The sequence below is a fragment of the Setaria italica genome, chromosome I (assembly GCF_000263155.2).
Source record: "Setaria italica strain Yugu1 chromosome I, Setaria_italica_v2.0, whole genome shotgun sequence".
In the NCBI taxonomy this organism is placed as follows: Eukaryota; Viridiplantae; Streptophyta; class Magnoliopsida; order Poales; family Poaceae; genus Setaria; species Setaria italica.
Genome location: NC_028450.1, coordinates 21,322,913 through 21,342,242, shown reverse-complemented (window position 1 = coordinate 21,342,242; position 19,330 = coordinate 21,322,913). Strand labels below are relative to the sequence as shown.

The 19,330-nt window shown below is 45.0% G+C and overlaps 3 protein-coding genes across 10 annotated transcripts; 1 reads left to right on the top strand and 2 right to left on the bottom strand.

Annotated features, from left to right (window-relative positions):
• Positions 1–2,382: 2,382 nt before the first annotated feature.
• Positions 2,383–4,616, bottom strand: LOC101760183 (wiskott-Aldrich syndrome protein homolog 1-like). Its single transcript, XM_012844276.2, has 4 exons — positions 4,071–4,616; positions 3,436–3,988; positions 3,113–3,345; positions 2,383–3,031 (listed from the first exon to the last, which is right to left on the bottom strand). The coding sequence occupies exons 1-2, from the start codon at positions 4,511–4,513 to the stop codon at positions 3,652–3,654; spliced, it is 780 nt and encodes a 259-aa protein (XP_012699730.1). The 5' UTR covers positions 4,514–4,616; the 3' UTR covers positions 2,383–3,031; positions 3,113–3,345; positions 3,436–3,651.
• Positions 4,617–8,324: 3,708 nt separating this feature from the next.
• LOC101758965 lies at positions 8,325–17,862 on the bottom strand. 8 transcript variants are annotated; one of them, XR_002677827.1, is made up of 7 exons: positions 17,520–17,862; positions 14,144–16,181; positions 12,312–12,367; positions 12,037–12,163; positions 11,486–11,883; positions 11,308–11,396; positions 10,482–11,174 (listed from the first exon to the last, which is right to left on the bottom strand). XR_002677827.1 is itself a non-coding variant. In XM_022826950.1 (3 exons), the coding sequence occupies exons 1-3, from the start codon at positions 11,335–11,337 to the stop codon at positions 9,041–9,043; spliced, it is 240 nt and encodes a 79-aa protein (XP_022682685.1). In that variant the 5' UTR covers positions 11,338–11,479; the 3' UTR covers positions 8,325–9,040. The 8 variants fall into 8 exon arrangements, 1 of the variants encoding a protein (XP_022682685.1); XR_002677831.1 differs by having other exon boundaries at positions 10,482–11,216; positions 11,486–12,163; XR_002677826.1 differs by having other exon boundaries at positions 11,486–12,163.
• Positions 11,486–13,760, top strand: LOC101758560 (uncharacterized protein DDB_G0280205). The gene has a single exon (XM_004952374.3). It carries the CDS (start codon positions 11,497–11,499, stop codon positions 12,970–12,972), a length of 1,476 nt encoding a protein of 491 aa, XP_004952431.3. The 5' UTR covers positions 11,486–11,496; the 3' UTR covers positions 12,973–13,760.
• Positions 17,863–19,330: the final 1,468 nt, after the last annotated feature.

Here is a 19,330-nt window from a genome sequence, read left to right as displayed (position 1 = left end):
GGGACAAGCTCTACAGAACAGGCACATCTTCAGAAGTACTCATGAAGTACGTCACACGAGAAGATGACAAGGACACATTGGAGGAGATACACAACGGCATTTGCGGTAACCATGCATCCTCACACAAAATCATGGGCAAGGCTTTTAGAGCAGCATTCTACTAGCCCACCGCCCTAGCGGACGCTGAAGAACTAGTCCGCCAGTGCTAGGGTTGTCAATTCTTCACCAAGCAGCAGCATGTCCCTACCTACAAGCTTATCACTATACCGCCATCATGGCCCTTCGCATGCTGGGGGCTCGACATGATTGGTCCGCTTCCTACAGCACCCGAAGGATTCAACCGAGTACTGGTAGGCATCGACAAGTTTACCAAGTGGATCAAGGTCAAGCCAGTAACCTACCCCAAGGCAGACAGACTACTCAATTTTCTCGATGAGATCGTCCACCACTATGGATTCCCCAATCAGATAATCACAAACTTGGGTTCCAATTTCAACAATCACGAGTTCTGGGAGTACTGTAAAAACAGCAGCATCGACGTTCGATATGTCTCTGTTGCTCACCCGTGGACCAATGGCTAGGTTGAGCGCACCAACAGGATGCAACTAGAAGCCTTGAAGAAAAGATTGCACGACATTGGCAATACCAAAGGAGGAAAGTGGCTCAAAGAACTACCCAACGTCCTTTGGGGGCTACGTACTCAGCCGTGCAAGCCTTCGGGGCAGTCGCCCTACTTTCTGGTCTATGGATCAGAAGTTATCCTTCCTGCTGAAGTTATGTGGAAATCCCCAACAGTTGAGCAATATGACATAGGGGTAGCAGAGGAGACAAGCGTCTAGATCTTGACAGCTTAGAAGAAGCCCGCTATGCAGCACTCGTCCAGTATGCAAGGTACCTCAAGGGCCTTCGCCGTTATCATGATCGCAACATCAAAGAACGTTCTTTAAACATAGGCGACGTGGTCCTCAAGCGTATCCAAGACACCAAATGGCTGCATAAGCTTAATTCGCCATGGGAAAGGCCGTACATCATATCCAAGGTCACAGGCCTAGGATCGTACAGGCTACAACACCTCTCTAGCAAAGATGTCGACAACTCGTGAAACATCGAGCATCTCTATCGATTCTATCCATAGTCAGAAGGCTACGCATCATTGTAAATAGGCCACTAGCCACCTTTGTAAGTTTTTAGCATAATAATGCAGTTATCTTCTATGAAATTCGACTACTTATTCTCGCCACCATTGCAGCTCGCAAAAGTGGGTCGGCAACATCCTAACGAGCCATTGAGCTCTTTGGGCCACAACGCCCCAATATGACTTGTAATTACAAGTCTACATGAGTTATTCAACTTACCTGGCAGTTCGCTAAGCGAACTAGAAGTACAAGAGCCATCAAGTCATCTGGGAGTCCACAAACTACCCGATCGACTACTTATTTACTACAAATCTATCTTAACATGGCTCGTACTAACGAGTTTCATAGCTCCAGGTTCCTAGGGCACAGCAACAAAACAGCTAAAGAAACAAGACAGCAACATCTCATCAACAAGGCGTACGTGCTTTCATTAAGGTTACAACAAAAGTCCCAGGCTTTTACAATATCACAAAGCATGTGTGAACAGTCCCGGGACTACCCTAACCTCAGGGCAAGCAGCTTCAACATAGAAGAAGTAAAAAGAGTGAATGCAAGAAAGCTGCGCTCAAAAACCTTCCTCAGCGGTGTCCTGGACAAAGCCCGGGGCACACGATGCACCTTCCTCACGAGGATTCTTCTAGCATCATGGCCTCAAGACTTGGCCAAAGAGACTGTAGAGGAAAGGAGCACCTGAGTATTCTTCACGAGAATTCTTCTGGCATCAGTAAATATGGTGGAAGCTACCCCTGATGAACAACAAAAGCCTCAAACCAATAAGCGCTATAACTTGAGTCATGAACACTTCGAATGCAGATGCAGCTCTATTTATAGCCAAGGCAACCGGCTACCATCCAGAGTGCTACAATATGCGCCCATGAACACAAGGCAGAGTTCCCTATGCACATCACGCCTATACAGTGTTCATGTGACGCTTGTCCTTATCGTCAGGACTTTGACGACCAATGTTCACATGTTTCTCAACTTTATCTACTAGACACGGACAAGCAGCACCCCCATGTGGCCTTCCTAACAAAGCAGCAATCATGCATGTACTCTACTCAGGGGAGTCGAGGAAATAAGCCCTAGTCAGCGGAATCCTAAAGAAACTACCTGATGTCTACTACTGGATAGTTCGAGTACACGAGTACCCAACAATTTGCTTCTGAAGAGGCTCACAATAGTAGCCTTGTGCGCAAACACTCACCTCGGTCGTACGAGAAAAATCAGGAACAAGTGTGAGAAGCACTAAACACAATAGATGACAAGTCGAGAGTAACAAATTGCACTAAGATTTAAAGTTATCTACACATTTATCCCATTACAAAACTAAATGTTCCTCCTATCCCAAAAGGTAAGGAATTCATTGCAGATCCAGGTGCTTGGTGACTTCCTCGGCAATGGGATTCACCTCCTTCAGATACTGCTTGAAGACTTCATCCGTGTAATCTCCTGCTATCCCTTCCACGACAGGAGACAAGTCGGCATCGGGGTAGAAGGACTTTGCGAAGGCTAGCAACTATTTTGAGACGGACTTCGCCATCCCCTGGACACAGCCTGCGATCTTTCCCGGCACATCTTGGAGTCTCTCTACAGGTGGGTGAGGATCCGCGCCATCGACTGGAGGCTCCACCATGTCAGCCAATGGCCGAGCTACTGCAGACAGCTCTTGCAGCTCCAGCTTATAGGCCCCAAGCTCGACTTGTTGCGCCTGGATGGTCGTCATGACATTGATTAGTTTGACTTTACCATCTTGGCGCATCTTCATCTCCTTCTCCAAGTGTGCTCCAGCTTGGACACCTGCTACTCGAGCATGTCACGTTGATCAGTGGTCCAGTAGTAGGCGTTCTTCCAATGAGTTATAGAAGCCTTCAACCGGGGTTCCTGATTCTTATACTCTGCACAAACAGAGACCCAATGTTAGTCAAAAAGACTATAGGCTACCAACAGATGAACACAACAAAAATATCAGTACTCACCTTCAAGCATTTGATTCAACAACTTGTTCCGGGCAGCAAGACGCCCATTTTTCCTTTTCCAAATCCTGCATCTATGCCCGGAAGGTTGCCGCCGTGCTGTCAAGCTTCATGACAAGTCGGGAGGTTTGCTATCGCTCTTCAACCAGTTCCTTCTCCAACACCACAGCACATTGTACGGTCTCACCATAGTCCCGCAACAATTGGGACTTCCAGTAGGAGCGGTTGATCAAGTCCTATTATCCAGAAATCAGTACTGGGGTACCGCATGGAGTACAAATTGCGAACATTCAGAAGTAAAGCATAAGGAAAAAGTTCAAACTTACCTCGGTGTAAGACGTGACGTGCTGGTTCATCTCGAGTATGGTGGCCACCGTCTGCGCATCTAGCAGAGGATCGTCAATCAGCTGGACCTCCTCGAGCAGCACCCGAATCTCAATGTTCGGCTCGATCCTCATGCTGGGAAATAGGACCATCTCACGGCCAGATGACGTGCCAGCTTCGGAAGTCATCCCGACAGCAGCAGCCACGGCTTCAAGGGCTCAGGCGGCTTCAAGCTTGGGGGCTTCGGGAGCAGCAGCGTTAAGGGGGTTAGCTTCCATGATCATAGGTGGGGACGGACTCTCCACGAGAATATCCATGGGAAGAGCCCCGGGTACAGTAGGCTCGAGGGATGGCACTGCATTGTCAACCATCGAGTCGATTATGTCATGCATCAACGTAGCGACAAGTGATGCGGCACCTGTCTTGACCGCCGGAGCTGAATCTCCCTCGGCCAGGGCTACAGTAGGCGCGGGGGCTACATCTTCAACCGAGCAGCTAGCATCATCAGTTGTTGACCTTGAACCCGACAACCCAAGGCCCAGTCTAGAAGATATCCTGCACAACACATAGCGTTAGTGACGGAAGACAACCAACTATCAAGCTAGAATTGGTACTCAACCATATCGAATCAATTTACCTTGCAGACCGTTGCAGCTTTAGCGACGGCTTCCCCACCCAGTGTAGGGGCTTAATGGTGGGGGCAGGATCCCTTGGCGAGGCATGTTGCAGCACATCCTGACTACCACCAGCCATGGTAGTCCTACCTTCTTCCTGTGCGGATACCTCAGTACCCGCAGGATTGACTTCAGTAGCGGGAGGCTCAGGATCATCTTCAACCATGACGACCTCCCCAGACACTGGAACTTCAGGCGGGACGGCGCCAGCTGCCGCCTCCGTCTCCTTGACTACCTCCGCGACTACCTGCAGATACAACAAGTCCTGATTAGTAGTCGTGACATCAACATACCTGCATAATCGTGCCCATACCTCAGGGTCTTGCCCTTCCTCGAAGGTTATTATCGGCGGGGGCGCGGATTCGACGATGCGCAGACTACCCGGAGCGCGCGTCCTGCCGACCATCCATTTCTTCTTCGGTGGCGGGGCCAGAGCAGTCTCAAATTCATCATCCGCAAGGCGCTTCAATGAGCCAGAGGACGTCCCAACTTTGTCCGAGGCATAGACCTTCACACATTATGCCCCAGCAGCATTCGAGTCTAGGCTGCTAAAGGACTCAGTTTCTTCTTCTTCCTCCTCCTCCTCGGTGGCCCCTAGTACAACAAGGTTTCACCCAAACACCCATGGGGTGCTCTCCATATCGTTGGAGCCAGGGGAGGAGGGGGTGAATAAAACACAAGTATGTCTTCCTATATAAAGGTAGACAAATCAAAAAGCAAGAAAGACCTCTAATAAGTACTTGGGAGCTAAAGCCACGGTTACTTACTACTCTCGGCGGGTTAGCGGCGCTGAACTCCAGGACTACTCGGGCGATCTCATTGGCGTTCTTAAAGAAGCGTTTCAACCTCGCCATCACCCCATCGACGGAGATTTCTTTAGTCATCATCCTTGACGGGTCGTTGAGGCCCAAGTACTCATAGCCCCAGGTGTGGCGGAGCTGCAGGGGTTGAACTCACTTCTTCATAAAACTAAAGGCTACTCCAACTCCTGTCAGTCCTTGATTCTTCAATTGGGCAATCTTGCCTAAGAGCTCGGGTACTTGAAGACTATTCCCGTGCGTCGGCTCGTCTATCCACCTATTGTTCCACTTTGGATGGTGACCAGTCACCTTTGGCAGCTTTGGATCATGGTCTCCAATGTACAACCACTTCTCCTTCCACCTAGAGTGTGACTCCAACAACTCATACTCCAAGTACAAGCTACTACTATTCTCCCGCATCTGAATTTCAGCGCCCCCGACTACTGCAGTACACTCCAGTTTTGGCTGCGGCTTCACCTGGAATATCTTACGGAACAGTTGAAGGTGGGATTGAATCCCCAAGAAAGCCTCGCACAGGTGCACGAAAATAGCAATGTGGTGAATACCATTTGGATTGAGATGGACCAGCTGAAGCTTGTAATAATCCAGAAGATCCCGCAGAATATTAGAGGAGTGGATAGCAAAATCCTGCTCGACAAAGTGGGCAAAGGTTACCATCTCCTCGGGGTACTCTTCAAATGGCCATGCATTACCGAAAGCACACCTCCAGCCTACGGTTGCTTGATTCTGTAGCAGCTTCGCCTTCTCCAATGCCTGGATTTCCTCTTCCCTTATGGTCGATTTCTTCCAAGCACAGGCAGGACTCGGCGGTGCAATTTGGTTTGTCTTCCCATACTTGGGCGGAGGCAGCTGCAGCTCCTTCTCCTTTCCAGGCCTCCTCTTGGAACCTTCAGCACCCCTGGAAGCACAAGCTTTTCTCCCCATCTTGGATGTCACGAGCTGCTTCACGCGCATACGCTCGAGGGCTCATAAGAGGGAGGTGGCATTGGTGATCTCAAATTGGATTGCGGCGGCGTTGGGCAGTAGGGTTTTCCGAAGCGCAAATAGTAGATGGCAATGGTGGAGTAAATGGGGGGTAACTTCCCTCATCTATTTAGAACAGAAGCAGAGTAAACGGAGGTAATGGTCCCGATGTTTTCGCTTCTGGCCGTTAATTTCGCATATGGCCGTCAGTTTCCAAAGTTATCGCAAAAGATAAGGTTACTATTGGTGATGGTCACAATGACTGGTGGTTGATCCTTATACCTCCTGAAACTAGTCGGGTAATGGCTCGGGGGTTGTGTGCCACGTGCCCATCGGCTAAAAAGTTTTTTCTCCAGAGTTTAAGGTGAAGACAATGCGGATGCAGACCCTCAGCCTGATTCTTTGATTCAACCTAAGGCTTGGGGGCTACTCCATATGGAGTGCAGTTTTCATCGCACTTCTATATATAGATTCAAGGACAGATATTCAAGACAGCGTTGGATGAGGCTTGAGCACATTCTAGCCGCATGGCAGTACTCGAGTTACTTGAAGGCGCAACTTCGATAGAGTACTCAGAAAAGCACCAAAAACTAGTCGGATGAAGCCTGTAAAGGTACTCAGAACTGTTGCATTTGACTAAAACATAATCGAGGGCTTGTTGTACATATATCCATGGGCCCACCAGAAGGTTTGGACAGACCCACATATAGGGTTGTGCACCGAGACGTGTTAGACATAGAGACTGCGATGCAGGACGGCATAGTCTACGTGGAGGATAGGATCTAGTTGAGGACTTAGAAACTACTAATAGCAGTTAGAGTAGAACTCTCTGGTCGAATCCGACTAGTATTCCTATAAAATAATCGACCTATAACCCTGCTCCTCTGATATATAAGGACGGGCAGAGACCCCCTCCAGATGGGTTCAATTGAATACAGGCAAATAACACACAAGACGTAGGGTATTACGCGATCTAGCGGCTTGAACCTATCTAAATCGCATGCCTACATACACCATCGAGTTCCTGATTTTGGCGACACCCACCAACCAAAACTCTACCTTGGGTACTCCGCTTGGTAGTTTGCCGGGTTTAAACACTGACACTTCTGTCCTGGTGGGAAACACCAACCGGGACAAAAATCCCCCCTTTAGTCCTAGTTGGAATTCCCAACTGGGATAAAAGATTTAGTCCTGTTTGGAAATTACAAAAGCTCCTTGTCTATAAATTTATCTTCTTCCTCCCCGAGCCCGAGCCACTCATCAAACCTTCTTCCTCCTTCTCCACGGCGAGCAAGCAGCCTTAGGGAGGTGCTGCTCGATTTTTTTCTTGTTTCCGTGGGGACTTCACTCATCCAAAGTGTTGTAAAGGTTAGATATTTCATCCTCCCTTCATTTATTGTTATTATGCTTTATTTTATGCTTTAGAGATATAGAAAAATGAGTTTTTTATAATGAGGGAGAATGGAGAGGATTTTTATTTATATATGTTTCTGAGCTAGAATTTGATGGATAGCTTGCTTGTTATATATGATTCGTATTAGGTAAAGAACTTGATCAATATTAGGCATGGGAAAAAAATAGAGTAAATGTGTTTTTAGTATTTAGTCATTTCAATAAAATTAAGGTAAATAAATTGTAGTTGTAAGAAATAGAATTTGGTCATTGCTACAATTTTTCATGTCACTCTAATTTAACAATAATTCTACTTCTTTGACCAATAATTTATTTATATCATGTTTATTGCAAGGACTAAATATTATAAATACATTTACCCTATTTTTTCCCATACCTAATATTGATCAAGTTCTTTATCTAATACGAAACCCTATGTTCATTTTTCACGTAATATGATGCAGATGGACCAGATGTACCACCTCCGCTCCTCCAATCCTAGAGAACAGTGTCTACATATGGTATGAATGTGCTTACACTATTCTTTGGTATTGGAGGAGCGGATATGGCTCTCCATAGACTTGGAGGAATATTCTAAAGAGCTGGTTCCTCTGCTCCTCCAATACCAAAGAATAGTGTCTGCACATGGTATGAATGTGCTTACACTATTCTCCGGTAGTGGAGGAGTGGAGGTGGCTCTTCATAGACTTCGTAGAAGATTGAGTCATGTGCAGAGATGGCTTGGATGGTGAACATTCTGCTATGTTGTACCATTATTTTAGTTTGTATGATTAATTTGTAAATATATTGTAGGTGTAAGAAATAGAATTTGGTCATTGCTACAATTTTTTTGGATAGTTTGCATGTTAAATTAGAGTGACATGAAAATTACACCGGTCAACTTAATGCTACAATTGTGGAACATGACAATAAAGATACACTAATAAAGACTACAGACGCTCCATAGTGAACTTCACGGAGTCAAGAATCCAAAAATAATGGTAGAACAGAAGAACTTCGAGTCCACAAACTCGGGTTGAATATCATAAAAGAATCTTGAAATAGTTTTCCAAACGCCTTTTGGAGCGACATTCTCATAATAGAAGTATGGTGGTCCAATAGCTTGTTCGGGCAGAGATATGTTCACTGACCTTGACCCATCGACTTTTGGTTGGTTTTAGCTTGTCAAAATGGGTCATGCTCAGTGAACATATCTTTTGCCTGGACGAGCTATTGTATGCCACCATACTTGTATTATGAGAATGTGGCACTTGCTCCAAAAGATGTTTGGATAATTATTTTAAGATTCTTTATGATATTCAGCCCGAGTACTCGAAATTCTTCTGTTCTACCATTATTTTTAGATTATTGACTCCGTGAAGTTCACTACGGAGCGTCTGTCCAGTTTCAACCGGGATTAAAGGTGAATTTTCCGATGGTTCTTGATCCCTCTTACTAACTCTGAAAAGGCGAGCATTATTATGTCTTTCAAACAAAATTAGGGAAATGCGGAGGGCAGGTATTTGGGTCGATATATATGTTTCTGTCGCTTGAAATTTAGTCTCAAACTAGAAAATTTGACGAGAATTAGTCCCTTGCGAATCCTTACCGACCTACCTACCTTTTTCTTTTAGACCAGCCAATCTCTTTGCCTTGCGGCACGCGAGGCATTTTCTTTGCTGCCTGACCAGCGACCTGAAGTCCAGCACATTAACCGTCATGTTATGAGGTACAGGGGAGATCCGCTGACAGTCGATCTAATACAAATTTACTGGAGACTTCAAACAGTGTTGCTGCGCTACAAGCCCACACGCTGCTGTGACGACCCTGTAAAAAGTAAACCAAAATACCTAAATTAGGATTTAGGAGTCCATGTTATCTAAATTAATTAATAACTAAACAATTGTTATTTATACTGGGAGCACAATTGGAGAGTTATGTTTGCAACACCTGGGAAGCTGAATGCTGGACGATGTTCTAGTGCACGCACCGTGGGAAACCCCAAAATTGAAAGAGGTAACAAACAACTTATACAACTGAAGACTATTCATTTTTCTAAAACTGATACTAAGATCATACTTATGTGGAAGTTGACGGTGGTATTCCTTTCATTTTTTTTTACTAAGAAAAAGGAAAGGAAGACTACATAGACAATGAGAAAAACTTCATCATATTCCATTCTTGAGACTATTTGCCCCATCGAGGCGCTATAGACACATGGGAGTTTGAGGTCCAATTGATATGTGAATAAGCCAAAAGACTAAGTATTATTTTTTCTTCAAAGAGTGGTCGATTGGGCATACGGCATAAAATGATGGAATTAACAGCAGAGTTAGTATTAATTTTTGTCAAACACCTTCAGATACCTGTTGACGGACTTGGAAATGAAAGAATTGGTTGATCGCTCTACAGAGTGCAGACGACCTTGCTTATTAGTTCTGAAGTTTCTGTATTGCCTTCCGCCCTTCCGTGCATGAACCAGCATGTTTGGTGAACTGTGTGATTTCTGCATAGACCAAACTGATAGTGAATCTATATACAAATAAGGGCCTTACAAAATCGCAATAAGGTTATATTGTTTCAGGGTTATTATTCTCTGATTGTAAACATGATTCGGGTAGGTTTCCTTACCTCTATTTCCTTGACGTGGTGCAGCCGTGCAGTGCTGCCATCCTGATAGGCTGATACCCAGTGGCGGATCTAGGAATGGGACAAAGGGGGTGCTATGTGTTGGTGCTGCTACCTGAGGAGCAAAGCTGGGGATGTGCCATGGGTAGCTAGGAGGATGTGACACTGGGATTGGGATAAGCAACAATGGCCGATGGAGAGGAACTCATAAAGAGGGAGCATGCATGAGTTAAAATCAAAGAGCAATAGTGTTCTATGATCTATCTATTTCTAATGTTGTGAGCAAATACATATGGCCATATGGGTGCTTTATAGTAATTCTGGCCAAGGGGGTGCTGCAGCACCCCCAGCACGGGGTGCAGCTCCGCTCCTGCTGATACCATGCGTCAATGCGTAGAAGGGGTTAGAACAGAGGCAGTATATATCTAAAGCAGCGTGTCCGTCCAAGCTTTTGACTGATCCTAAAGGCCGTTTGTCAGGTCAATTTTTGCATATTTGACACGCGTCCTAAGGAAAGTTCGGCAATAGGCTCGGAAATTCTATCATAGGAGTTCAAAACAGGTGGAGAAGGATCAACAACACAAGTATACCAATTCCATAGGCATACCTTTTCTTCAGAACACTGGTCAATGATCATCACAACATAAAGGATTGAGCCCCCACGATGCCCAGGAGCATAATTGCATGGCATACCTAAAGTGTACACATCGCATGCTAAACTCATGTCATCTCCTGCGGCAACATGTGACACAAGGATACGGACATGCAACATCCGCAGCAGGGAACACGCGTGCCAGCAACAAAATTAAAGTTCAGAGACAGGCGGGCATGTAACCGCGCCTTCCGTTATTAGGCTAGAAAACACGAAACGGCTGATCCACAGGCCCATGAATCATGAATGGAGGGGCGTCTCAGCTGACTATTTATGGAACGTCCACCGGAGCCAACAAACGGAAGCATAAGGGCCAAACATTCAAGAGCCTTTTCAGCCAGTGCCCTTTCTCAGGCTATTTCAACGCCGCAACCACCTGGATCCTCCAGGTGCAGGCGGCAGGCCATAAAAAGTGGGAACCGCAACGCAAATTTTCTGTTCTCTCCGGCTTGAATTCTTGACCTTGAATTGCAGAGATTGATCAGCATCCGGGGTTCTGGTGAGCAGCTCTGAGATCAGCTCAGGTACGGTTTCCTGGCCTCTTTATTGGCAGAATGGCAGCGTAATTTAGATCCCCCTGGCTACCGAATTTTCATTCTTGATCATTGCATCTGAGCATGGATGGTAGGCATCAATTGGGGATTGTATGATGTCTATGCATGGCATGCAAATAAGAACTTAATTCATGAAGGCCCGCTCTGAAAAGTATTTATGTTGTTTTATCTGATTATCAGTATGATTTACCTCGAACCGCGCCATTTCCTTTCTATCCATCACCCTTTGTGCCTTGCCGTCTATTGTCCACAATTATTTGCCTGCTCTCCTAGATGAAACTGCACATGAAAAGATATAAGCATTCATAACATGTTGATTTGCTAGTCATCAAGCCCAATTATGGTAATATACGATGCGGATCTAGTACTTTTTTCAGTGATGGCATCAAAATGGTTGCAGTTCATAACCCAGAGGCAGATAGAGATAGTACTTGAAGCGTCATTAATTTCTGCATTTTTTAATTGTTGGCAGAATAGCTTAGACACAATGGCAACATCAAGGAGGGAGCCTCAACCAAATGCTAGGGTCAACCAGGGCGTCCGGAATATGTCCCCAGGGCTCAAATCAAGCGAGTCTGACCAAGCGCTACGGCGTGCAAGGTCCGTCCCAACCTCTCCTGATCGCAGATTATCCCCATCCCCTGCCTCAAGCTCATCGAACACATGTCGACCCTCATCATCGTTCAGCACGCGCACCACCTCATCCCGGTCCACGTCTGGCTCGGGCTCTTCTTCCACTCACGGAAAGACACTGCACTCTGCTTCTCTGGCCAGTGCAAAGCAATGCAACACAATGAGGAAAAAAGTAGAGAAGCCTGGTGCCACATCTGTGTGGCCTGCAGCCCTTGCAACACCAAATGCTTCATCTAAGAATATGACCAGGACAGCAAAATCGCCATCCATCGTGCAGAAGAGTAACCTCTCTACAAGGCCTGGTATCGAGAAGATGGCAACATCTTCTGTGAAGCTGAAAACTCAGAGATCAGTGGCAGGACCTCTTGGAGCTGGAAAATCTCAAGATGCATCTTCGACCCGTGCTCCTGGTACTGTAGCAAAGAGAAGAACAGGTGCTCAAAATTCTATCTCTATCCAGAGGACAAGAAGTGTGCCGGAAGGACAAATAGAGACACCAAAAATCGAGGAGCAAGATGTCGAGCTGTTGATGGAATTTGATGAGACAGAGAGCATAAGCACCTCTTCCATAGAAGAACACTTGCAAGAACGGCTCCCTGACCCTGTTGATCTGCAATCTGTGGATGTCAATAGCAAGCCATCATCTAGTCAGGAGGAATACAAGAATGAGAATACAGGGGACATTTCAGAAGAGAAACACGAACGAAAAGACAATGAAGACCTGAATGCAGGTGACAATGCTGATGTTGGAATCAACAGCGATATAAACATCCTAAAAGAAGCTAACAGTGAAACTGAATTGAAGGAAGCTGCGGATGAAACTGAGTTGAAGGAAGATGTCAGTGCAACTGAGCTAAAGGAATCTGTTGATGTGAATGTGACTGAACTAAACGAAGCTGTCAGTGAAGCTGAGCTAAACGAAGCTAATGATGAAATCAAGTTAACCGAAGCTGACTGTGAAACTGTATTAAAAGAAGCTGCCAGTGAAACTGAGTTAAAGGATGATGTTGCTGAACCTAAGTTAATTGTACAAGAAGAGGCCAAACCTAAGGAAGAGAAAATAATGCTACCAGCGAAGACCATGGAGTTGGCACAGAGGTGGAGGAAGGACGATGGGAGGAGCAATGAAGTCACAGAGGAGGGCAGGAGCAAGCCTATCCAGGAGAGGAAGAACAAGGTAATGGCCTTGGTGGGGAGATTTGAGACTGCCATGTCTAGCTGAGAGTGAGAATGGACGCGAGGAACTGACGGAGCACTGAAAACAAACCTTCTTTTCATGTTGCAAAGTAAAAAACTACTCTGGTTCATGAAAATGTGTACTCAATTGTGAAGAGTAGATGTTCATATGTTTCATTCCATTCATGCATGTGACTGTTAGTCTGTTACTGTTATGGAATTGAGTGAAATTGCTGCTACTTCTGCAAGTTAGGACCCGTAATTATGTGATTATGTGATGAAAAAGGTAAACCAATTTTGGGACTGTCTCACACACGAGATGAAATAAAAATTTTCTAACCAAAGGCACCCAGCAACTAGCACAAGATGCTTTTCATCTCCACGCATCTTATCCATAAGCATCCCTACAGATTATAAGGTTCAGCCAACCCAAGTCTGTTGCATCTCTTAATTCCACAATGTTTCAAAGTTCATTTTTTTTGTGCTGAAACCCAAAATGTGGAGCCAGTGACTTTTTTGTGCCTGTATTTCTGTTGCGCCTGTTATCTAGCGAAATCTATCGTTTTTTTTCTATACTTGATCCATATCAATCTGTTTCGCTATGTTATTAATATATAGGCACAAATTAAATTAAGTAATGCAAAATTTAAACTCCAAGTTACAGTAGCATAGTAACCAATATGAATTCTAATAAACTAAATTTGGTCTTCTCACTTACTCCACACAGCACAAAGCAAAAGTAAAATAGCAGAAAATAGAACCCCGTCATTGAAGAAGGAACATAAAGTTTTCTACTTACATAGCCTAATAGAAAGAAGACTGAGAATTGGGTACTTCAACAGTTTATGGTCTAACTACAACAACTCAAAAAAGTTATTCCCAGAGTATGGCTTATTTTGTACTCCCTCCGTTCCAAATTGTAGGTCGTTTTAGCTTTTTTAGGTTCATACATATTATTATGCATCTAGATATAGTGTATGTCTAGGTGCATAATAATATCTATGAATCTACAAAAGTCAAAATGACCTACAATTTGGAAAGGAGGGAGTAACTTTTATAGTTCTGAAAGAAAGGGGAAATGCACTCATAGATTGAGACTAAACATAACAAACTAACTCTAAATCAAAATTGAATGCACCACATTAATCAATTTCTGTAGTATCTACATGCTCGGAAGTACAAATGTAACAATTTATACCACACTAGTGCAGACTTACAGATCACTTCTCTTAATGCTGGAAGGCCCTGTTCTAAATCTGTTTTGAACCCCGCACCACCATAGTTGTGTGCGCAATCTTGCCACAGTGCATAAAAGCCAAAATTGGTGTCTTTGTATAATCAACAGTCTCTAGAAGTTATGTGATCTTCATTCATTTTGATGGAGCAGTCTTAATAGTGGGCTGTGGACTTCACCAGAAGCAGGATACTGTACAATGTTCATTAGCACCTTCCACTGCCCATCAACAAATTATGAAAACATACTCCAGGCATCATACGAAACACCACGCTGAGAAGATTTGGTGTCTGCTACATATGAGACAGAGAATGTCAAAACGTCATTTGAGTAATGGAGATGAAACAGGAAGCAACATCTCAGCTGCAGTAAGTTATGGAGGCAGGCTTGGACTTTGCTGTAGTGCAAGAGAGATGAAACAGGAAGACCTCAGCTGCAGATATGCATGGAAGCAAGTCAGGTACTTTGCTGTGACCAGAAAATTTTTGGAGAAGCACGCTAGCTGGCAAGGCTCACACTTTATCACTGTGGTGTTTCATGTTTGGTACTCCAACCTCAGCTTGATGCATTTTCTGAGTGGTGCTACAACTCACACAGGAAACAGAGGGCGTTGGTTCAGGCTTAATTGTTGCCAAAGGTACAATAAGGAAGGTGCATTTGACCAAGATAGGATTTCAAGCTTGCAATCCTCATGCCTGCTAGGCAAAGATTAATCTCTGTAGAAAGATTAATTCACTTGGATCCTATCTGATTAGTCATATGAATTCATTTTTTCAAGTAGCAGTGACGCATTGACTCCAAGCAACTGAGGATTTAGCTCTGATAGAGCCTTGAAGTCTTGCAATGAAATGGAGCTGATTTGTGGACATGTATTGGCACTTCGACCATGCACCTGATTTTGCAGCTGTACACCATTTATTAGCTTTCTACTTAACCGTTGCTTTAGTGCCATCTGATTTATTCGATCATGCTGAGATCTTGACCTAACTAGTTCAATACAAGATCCAATAAGCTGTTTCAAGAACAAATCAATTCCATTATTCAATAAATTAGCACAATCTAATGACACACCATCTAACCCTTCTGTTTCTGCTATTCTCCCCATCCGCTGTCTCAGTGATGAAGTATCGCACAGCTGACCAAGGTCATAGCAACAAACAGAGTTATCACTGCCAACACTAGAGGAAAATGTTGAAGTTTTCCAACTCCCACCAAAACTACCAGAGCAGAAGGCAACCCCTAGTGGGGCAGTTATTGGATCTCGAGCTTGCTGTGCAATCGCTTCCATATTTTCTCTGTCAACAACATCAAGACAGTTGCTATTTGGGGACTCAGATAAATTTGAATATGCATTTTCCACACGTAATCTTTTGGACAGTGGTTCCACAAGGTCACTTTGTTCAGGCTGTGGAAATCTCTTCAGTTTGGTCAAATGCACAACACCATTCTCCTCGACAACATCTGCATTTCTGCCTTGTGGACAGTGGGCCTTCACATGTTGACGCAGAACATCACCATTTTCAGAGACCAGAACTGTAGGAACTAAGACATGATTTGAATTCTTGGCAGCTCCAATTGATTTAGGTGCACTGACCGTGGGCGGCCCACTTGTTTGGCAGGCATTGTGGAGAATAGAGCGAATAAGGTGGTTATGAAGCTGAACATTTTCATGACCAAGTATCGTGAGACATAGCTTGTCAAACACAGTCTTGCTAAGTTTCGAAGACAAAAACCTCTGCAGGTGCTCAAAGTACTTCTTTGCCTGCTCTGGACCAATTCTCTTGACTAGTTTTAGTTTGATGTCCACAAGGTTAATACGAGTGCTCTGCCCAACCACCGGTGATGGTAGTGGGAGCAAATTTTGTGGCAGTGGTGGCGTGGATGATGGCATCTCTCAGGAACAGGATTCCATACAATCAGAACATAAATTTAAATTCAAAGTACTTCTCGGGTTCTTCAAGTTTTATTGCTCCTCCAATCCAGTATGCCCCAGTACACAAATCAACCAACAGGAGAGCTAACTGCAATTGATAACAAATTATGCTTCAAAAATGGGTGTAACAAATAAAAACAGGGGCCAAAAAAAATGTTGCCTGCCCTAGTTGGATTAATTAAGAATCAATAGAACAGCATTAAATTAAAACTTCAATGAGTCCCATAATGTTGCCTGATCAATTGAAAGATTAGGCTTCACACGAAAACAAAAGGTTAGGAGCTCAGTTTCAAGTAAAAGCCCAACAAACAGTAAAACTAAATCTGTAGAAAGCAAATTAAATTACATAAGAAGATAAGCACATGTTATGCATTGGAGGTTGCCGTTATAGATGATCTGCCATATATCACAATGTCTAGTATTTGCATTTATCATTGTCTCAGCCTAGAGCAAATGCATGTGTTGCAGAGGCTGGAACTTGTTTCCATTTTCTAAAGACTCTGCTCATGCTTGAGACACCTAAAGGAGGAGAGCAGCAGCTCGAGGAGAGAAACCCAGGTCACCAAAATTGATCCATAGTTAACTGAAGAAACAGCAAGACTGAAGCTACTAGTGCAATCACGACCATAGAAAGCTTGTTCAATCCAATTCTCCAATGTTATCCACCTTTTATGCACAAGCCTAAGCAAAGTCTTCTGAGCTCATCTGGCACAGCAAAACCAAACAGCCAGTGACGAAATCAAGAATCTAAAGGAGAACCCACGAAGTGAACGTGTGCATAGATCCCGGAACCGTGGGACCGCACAGTCAGAGGCAAGATCATGAAGCGCCACAGCTGCAGGAGATTTGAAACCAAAATGACAAGCAAATAAAAGGGCAGGCAAACGGCCCCAAGCACCAAGCTCACCTGATTCTAGATTCCGATGCAAGCGAGACGAGAGCCAAGCTAGGGTTTCGCCCCGATCGAATTCAAAGGCCCCCGAACGAACGAGCTCCATTCCCGATGCGAAATTCAGCCCGTGTGCGAGGGCCGGAAAGAAAAAAAGAACACCCAAAAAAAAAATTTCCGAAGGCCTAGCAAACTGCGGCACGGCAACAGTGCGCAATTCAAACTGAATCCCCCAAGCTCGGGGCGTCCCCCGGCCCGGGCTCCGCTGATCCGACCCGCTCCGCCCCCCGAATTCCGGCAGGGGGCTAGGGTTTCGCGCCGAATTCCCAGGTCCCTCGAGCTCCCGGGCCGGCCCCCAGCAACCGGCGGCGGAGGGTGCAGCGGAGCGGCCGCGGGGAGAGCGCGATACGAGTGCCATTGGCTGCCGGGCGGGCCCCATTGCGCGCGCGCGCGCGCGTGGGGGGGATCGAGGTGCGGGGGAATTGGGGAGGGCGGGGAGGCAGTTGGGTTCCGGGGAGGAGGGGAAGCTCGGCTCACCTTTGCTGCTGCTGCTGGTGCTCGCGTAGGACGACGAGGGGGGAGCAGCGATCGGTGGAAGAGACGGGAGCGCTGCCGCTGGGCGCGACGGCCGACGGGGCTGAGCTCCCTGCTGCTGACGGAGCTTCTAGCTCCGCGTGCTCGCTGTGCTGGTAGCTGGCTTGTAGCTGCGTGATGTGATTCTGGTCTTCGTTTTGCTTGGCTGCTGGCTGCTGCTGGCGTGTGCGGGTGCTTGCTCTCCGGCCTCGCTCGGCCCCCGGCTCGGTGGTGGCGTGGCGTTGGTGACTGGTGTTCTTTCCCTGTCCTCGCTTGTCCCTCTGACCCGGTTGGCCTTTTTTTGGGCTCCGGGTGTGGGATTTCAGCGTCGGGGGCTCTGTTCTCTCCTCTTCCCGTGTCTCTCTCGGCCCTTTGCTGATGGCTGGAAGCTGGAACCGAGCCATAATGGTTTGTGTTAAGAGTAATTTGTGCTAAGAGACACAAATGATAAGAGTGGAATCTCTGTGTATTGCAGATCTGTTTGTACATATATATACAAGATGAAAGGTCATGGTGAAAGGGTGTGCGGCCTTTTCGGTGAGTAACTGCCAACAGCAATTACTGATGTTGATCACCGATAAAATGGTTCACAACCCTCCCCCTTGATCAACTCCATCAATGAGATCAATCTATTGGTTAATTCCTCCGACAATCCTATGGGAAAATATGAGGAATATACATATGGATACGCCATTAAAACTCCTTCAAAACCTAGTGGGAAAAAATGAGGAGAAAATAATATTGCATTTATGGTCATTGCTCACTCACAAACCCATAAGAGTTTAGTGAGCAATGCATGTCTTTGATATCTTCTCATAACCCAAGGGTGAAGATATAACATGATATGTCTTGGATACCTCCTTTACAAACCTCAATGGTGGAAATAGAAGATATGACATATATTCTTGTATTGATATTGCCTCATTAAAAACTTTTATATGAGAAACCTTGAGAGGAAAACTCATAAAAAGAAAAGAAAAGAGTACAATATATGCATGAATAGGTTATAATTCATGAGGAGACTCCCCTAAATCTTGCAAACCTTAAAGTCATCACATACCAATTCTACAAACACTTTTGAAGTGTGAGAATTGGTAGAGACTTTGTGAATAAACTTGCAAAGTACTTGCATGTTTAATTTGCAACCAGTTTTAAAACAAAACCAAGTGTTACCTATATGTATGTCAGGATCTAGTTTCTATACATATAGTGACATCATTAGTGAATAACAGTAACATATCACGTGAAAAGATATAGAGTCCATCAGAGATTTACAGCTTAATCCTGGAAACGAAAGCTTCAAACTTCACATGCAATCGACCGGGGCTTGCGTATACCTAAAACTCAACACCATCTTCACAACAACTTCATAGCAGCTTGTTCTTCTAAGCAACGTTAGTTTAGTAAGGGTGAGCACATGTCGTACTCAGCAAGTGTGGGGAACGTATGAATGCAAGGCTTAAATAAGGAAAGGCTGACTGGTTGACTGCATTAGACTTTTTTAGTTGGTCAAATTTTATTAACACCTAATTACTACTAAAGTATAAGTATTTACCAACCCAAAATTAAGCATAAACATAGGCCATAAGCATATGGCACAACCATAAGCACGATTTAAGTCCATCTTCAAGTTCAATTATCATGTGAGGGTGTAGGCCACTCTTGACCATAAGCACGACTGATATACCAGTTTTACACTCTGCAGAGGTTGTACATCTTTACTCACAAGTCGCGTAAAAGTTTCGAAGAACTTTAGACCCAACCATGCTGTGCTA